The sequence below is a fragment of the Zophobas morio genome, unplaced genomic scaffold, assembly GCF_036711695.1.
Source record: "Zophobas morio isolate AGI-343-1 ecotype UQ-CSIRO unplaced genomic scaffold, CSIRO_AGI_Zmor_V1 ptg000011l, whole genome shotgun sequence".
Taxonomy (NCBI): domain Eukaryota; kingdom Metazoa; phylum Arthropoda; class Insecta; order Coleoptera; family Tenebrionidae; genus Zophobas; species Zophobas morio.
The window spans coordinates 15,909,024-15,915,023 of NW_026972116.1; the positions used below are offsets into that span (position 1 = coordinate 15,909,024).

General features: G+C 32.9%; 2 protein-coding genes across 2 annotated transcripts in view; both read right to left on the bottom strand.

Moving 5' to 3' along the window:
* LOC135127033 (phospholipase A2 inhibitor-like) overlaps positions 1-3,788 on the bottom strand; it is a 58,285-nt gene extending 54,497 nt beyond the window's left edge. The window contains exon 1 of the mRNA XM_064053329.1: positions 3,659-3,788. Within this exon, the coding sequence (XP_063909399.1) occupies positions 3,659-3,755 (97 nt within the window). The 5' untranslated portion in view covers positions 3,756-3,788. The remainder of the gene's footprint in view (positions 1-3,658) is intronic.
* A 693-nt stretch (positions 3,789-4,481) lies between these two features.
* On the bottom strand, positions 4,482-5,664 carry LOC135127035 (leucine-rich repeat-containing protein 70-like). Its single transcript, XM_064053331.1, has one exon. It carries the CDS (start codon positions 5,639-5,641, stop codon positions 4,586-4,588), a length of 1,056 nt encoding a protein of 351 aa, XP_063909401.1. The 5' UTR covers positions 5,642-5,664; the 3' UTR covers positions 4,482-4,585.
* Positions 5,665-6,000: the final 336 nt, after the last annotated feature.

Sequence of the window (6,000 nt, forward strand, 5' to 3'; positions counted from 1 at the left end):
AATTATAATATATTTAATTCAAACAAACTCATCGTCAGAAGCACTTTATTAGAACAATCTACAGCGAACAAACACATTAAATTCAAGCGTTTAAAAGTAATGTGGATCACCCATAAGATCATGAATCATACTCTACAGTCTTGTTATATTTTTCCGCCCAAGTTTGGATTTGTGTAAGACACTCCGGAGTCCAAGGGTTTTCAGAAATGTCCGTTTCGTTGGCTGCGAAAACTGCACTAAAGTATTCTTGTTCTATGCACTTGATACCATTATCTTTAATTGATAATACATCTATCTCAAGATCTTCCAAGAAATTTCCAGTAATCGTTTTTATTTTATTTGAATCTAGTGATAACATAGTTATTGCTGTCAATCCTTTAAAGGCATCCTTATCAATTTTTGTAATTTTGTTGCCATCAAATGTTAAGGTGAAAGGTCCTGAAGATTCGATATTACCGAAAACGTGGGCAGACAATTCCGTGAGTTGATTATCCCGAAAACTAATCCATTTTATCGAAGGTGTTAACTCAAACCAATGGTTATCCACACTTGTAAGTCGGTTATTCGAGAAAACTATACTTGCCAAACTAGTTAAATTGTCGAAAGAGTTGGAGTCTATATGGGATATAAGATTATCACTCAGATTCAGTAAAGTCAAATTCGTTAAAACATTAAAAATTCCTCTTGTAATTTTCTGGATTTTGTTCGTTGTAATAATTAGCTTTTTCAAACTAGGTAAATTCTGGAATGTTCCAGGTTCGATCTCGGTAAACTTTTGTTCCATTAAATAAAGCCTATGCACGTCTTGTATGTCAGCGATAGAACCAGATTGCAAAACAAGTATTTCATGAGTTAGAACATTGTAATTACCATCTCTGTCCTTCTCGAATGTTATTCCATTTTTCTCAAATATGGTTTTACTAGCAGATACCTTCAAAAGGCACAAAACACATAAAAAACACAAAAATTTGTGCATATTACACAGTTTTGTTGTAGGTTTTTGAGAAGTAGCTTTTTTAAACTGAACGCAAGACGATGTTTTAATTACGTTATATAATCATCATTATCACTTCTTTTATGATATTACGTAGCTGTTTATCACTCTGAATTTAAAACACATTTTTTGTTCTCACATAAAAGATAAAAATTGTTTGCAACTTATCCAATTATAATATTTTTTGGAGTCGGATTAGTAAATAAATCATTGATAAGTATTCTTCAGCTATTATAACGGGTGTTCAATTGAAAAATAACTCAGAGTAGGCGGTGGAATTTCATTCGGCACAAACGGCATTCTTACAACATCCATTTGGCAGAACCATAACCTGTTGTATGTGATATGATATGTTGTATGTTATAAGAACAAACATGCCGTTTCTGTCAAATAATATTACAATGCCTATTCTGAGTGATTTTTTATTTGAACAATGAAAAGTGTTTTAAAAGAAACTATGAAAATTGCATTATACAGGGTCGTTAGAATGCATAGAAACGGTCAAATATCTTGAAAAGCATTTGTACAAATCACCTGAAATTAGGTGTAGGGGTACAAGAAGTTGTGCTCTAATTATTCGTCAAAAAAAGTTGTTTTTGCTTCATTTGTTTTCTAAATTCAAGACTAACTTGATTTTTTTTAAATGGCACTACCATATAATTAATGCATTTTTGAATAGATTTTTTTTTCTGAATTCATTGATATGCATAATCATACTTTCTTTCTGATTGAAACGGCGAATTAAATTATTTATTAATTATTAAATTATTATTACTGTTAGAGAATATTAAAATAAAATATATCAAACCATTAAAATAGGGAGTATCAAATTTAAAAAAAATTGGGTGTCATAAAAAAAATGTTGAATGTCCTAAAAAAAAACAAATGACGCTTGCATTGCATTTTCTGACATGGCCAGATGACTTTACTATAACGTGATCAGATCCAAGGAAAGGAGAAACTAAAATCTTAACCGAAAGACCAAATGATGTGAAATGATCGGGCCAAGTCCACTTTCAAATTTAAGGGGTGGGCGCATCTTCAGAGGCCTCCGCCATCGCTTCTCTGTCATAGTGAACTTTTCTACCTGCGTAAGGGTACCTGTTTAGATTAGTGCCTAATAGATTTAATCGCATTCACTCCCTTCTGAAGTGTGCATGTTACGCTACTGACTGACAGTCCGTTGCCAGACTCTGATCACTCACCATTTTATGTTTTATCTTAGAGAAATGCAAAAAAAAATTAAGCTGACAATGTATTTCAACACACCATTAACCTAAAAATTCACTATAAAAATAGAAAACAAAACCAGATGAGACGACTGGGCGCAATATATTTTTTGCGAATTCAGATTTAGTATAGTCAAATTAAATAGTTTGTATTGTCATAGATACGACGTCATTTTATAAAGTATTTTATTGACATTAACTACAGTTACTATATTCATATTATTAAATAACAAATTCAAGTATTTAAAAGCGGTGTTGATTACTAACTAATTAGGTCATGCTTCATGAGGGATGCTCTACGGTTTTGTCATGTTGTTCTGCCCAAATTTGAATTTCTGTAAGACATTGCGGAGTCCAAGGGTTTTTAGAAATGTCCGTTTCGTTGGCGACAAAAACCGCACGAAAGTATTCTTGATCTATACACTTGATATCATTATCTTTAAGTGATAGTAAGTCTATTTCAAGACCTTCCAAGAAATTTCCAGTAACCGTTTTTATTTTGTTTGAACTCAATGATAAAAAAATTATTTCCGCCAATCCTTCAAAGGCATGGTTATCAATGTTTGTAATTTGGTTTCCATCAAATATTAAGCTGAAAGGTCCTGGAGATTTGATATTACCAAAAGCGTGGGCAGGTATTTCCGTAAGTTGATTCTCAGCAAAACTAATCCATTTTATCGAAGGTGTTAACTCAAACCAATGGCTATCCAGATTTGTAAGTCGGTTATTCAACAAAACTATGATTTCCAAACTAGTTAAATTGTCAAAAGCGTTGGAGTCTATATCAGAAATACGATTAGCATGCAGATCCAATAAAGTCAAATTTGTTAAAGAGTTAAAAACTCCTGTTTTGATTTTTTGGAGTTTGTTCGAGAAAACAAATAACGTTTTTAAACTCGGTAAATTCTGAAATGTTCCAGGTTCCATGTCGGTAAAGTTTTGTTCCCTCAAATAAATCCTATACGCGTCTGGCATGTCAGCGATTGATCCAGATTGCAACGTGAGTACTTCGTGTGTTAAAAGATCGTAATTACCACCTCGGTGCCTCTCGAATGTTATTCCATTTTTCTCAAATCTGTTTTTGATAGCGGATACCGTCAAAAGGTAAATAACACATAAAAAACACAAAATTTTATGCATATTGCAGTGCTTTCTTGTAAGTTTTTTAGAAGCAGCTTGTTTAAACTGAAGCAAAAAGATATTTTAATTGCATTATATAAGCATCATTATCTCTAATTTACTTTGTTTATGATATTACATAGTTGTTTGTCGGTCCGAATTTAGAACAATTTTTTTTGCATTCACATAAAAGATAAAATTGTTTGTATCTCATTCAATTATAATATTTTTGGAGGATCTGTACCTCTTGTACTTACGTCAGCGATTAAACCAAGTTGCAGAACAAATATTTCATGTGTTAAAAGATTGCAATTACCTTTTTCGTGGGTTATTTCATTTGTCTCAATTCTGGTTTTATTAGCTGATACCGTTAAAACGTAAATAACACTTAAAAAACACAAAATGTTATGCATAATGCACTGTTTCTGGTAAGATTTAGAGAAGTGGCTTGTTTAAACTGAACGTAGAAGGATGTTTTAGTTACGTTATATAACCGTCATTATCCCTAATTTATTTCGTTTATGATAATACATAGTTGTCACTCTGAATTTAAACCGCGCATACTTTTTGTGTATAAAACATAAACATTTTTCGTATCTCATTCAATTATAATATTTTTTGGAGTTCGAGTACAGTTTATTTAGTTCGCAGAAAAAATCAAAACTGAATTTAAAATACTAATTTTGGTTTGACATAGCGAATAAAACATTGGTCTAAAATTATTTAGACAAAAGTTCAGTTTTCTAAGTAAATTATGAAATTTCACTTTGGGAACATTGAACATGCTATGTGCATGTTACTAGTGAATTTTTTCATAACAAAATGTGGAAATGTTATCAATTTTTTAACAAGGTCACAGATATTAGTTTTGATAGGTACAGTATGAAACAGTACCGTATATCCAAAATTTATTCTTTGCATGGTATCGAATAAAATGAGCCTAATCATTAGTTCGGTGGAAATAATACCGATAAATGTCAGATAATTGTTAAAAAAAATTCTTTTGATTGTTGACTCTTTCAAATTGCAAAACTATTTCTACATTTATTATAAGAACTGCGTAATCCAAGCAGTTTTTTTTCTTAAATTTGTAAAAATAGCCACTGGCTGAATGGTTGAAGGATATATAAGAATATTAATAACAACACAAAAATTTATATTTAGTTATATACTACGCTACAATTTATTTCAGTACCGCTACAAGTGATAATAATGAAATAAAAATCCAGTTATTCTACAGCTATTATTCTTGATCGCCAGCCTCTTCGGTATCATTCTTCCTAAGCTCTTTCAGCAAGTGATTCAAATCTTTCAATTTACGATCAATCCGTTCAGCATCACAGTTCATTTTCGAATAATACATAATCACATCTTTACCATGTTGAGATGCCCACAAGTCAATATTCTTCAAACACCCACAATCCCACGGATTACCATCGATATGAGTTGTAGCGGCGACGAAAATATTTTTCAAATCGCCACTCAGACACTGTAACCGATTATTATCAATTCTTAAATCTTTCACCGCAACTTTGGACAACAAATTCTCATCCCAGCTGTCAATCTCGTTGCCATCCAGCCACAAATTATTGATTTTATCCAAACCCTTGAAGGCATCTTCGTGGATCGTCTTGATTTCGTTATTGCTTAATACAATGTTAATGGTGAGCGGCACAGATCCAAACTGCTTCTCACCTCGGAAATTTCGGAAGGCTCGAGCAGGAATTTCCGAGATGTGGTTGTTCTGGAGGGAAACTCTCGTCAGGAGCGGGGTATCGGCGAACCAGTTCTTGTCCCAAATTTTCAGCTGGTTGTCGGCAAGGTTGACGTTCAGCAGTTCCGGCATGTCGTCAAAAGCGCTGGAGGCAATTGTGTTGATGGAGTTCTTACTCAGGTCCATAGTGGCGATGTTCAGTCGATTGAAAACCCCGCTTTTGATTTCCTCTAAACCTTGGTTGTGTGTTATGACGAGTTTGCGTAACTGTGGTACATTTTTGAAAGTTCCAGGTTGTATCTCGGTGATTCCGTCGTTGTTTAGAATCAGTTCGTCTAGATCGTCGATGTCTGAAATTGAATTTTCGTACAGAACGGGAATTTCACTGTCAACAATTTCGAGTTTATCGAAGACTTGCTTTGGTAGTTTGTCTTTTAAGGTGTTTGCAGAGTTAATAGTGACGTTGAATTTTGAAGTGAACATGCTGTAACCACGTACGACTACATTTTTGAAGGTTACGCCGCTTCTGGTTCTAGCAGAGGCGGTGTACAGTAAAACACAAAGAAGAAAAGTTTTTAGCAACATCGTACTAAAGAAACTGGCTATTTCTACACATGCTTTGCTTTTATAGTGGTTCAACAATAAGTCGATTCCTGAGAAACTATTTGTTCATAATTATAAAGTTCAGAAATGATAACCTTCTGTTCACACTAATTTTATAATAATCGTTAGTGATACGCTAGAATTCATTTAATTCGTATTAAGTCAGTGTTTGGAGGAGATAACCCAGACTTATAGTTTGTTGATAAATAAGAAATAAATTATTTAATCAGTGTGTGAAGTTTTTAATTCGTTGAGGATAATTGGGAAGTGCAAACGTTTCGGGGAAGAGAAACATCTGATTATTTTTTTTTAATAAATACGTTTTAAAAATAACTTTTACG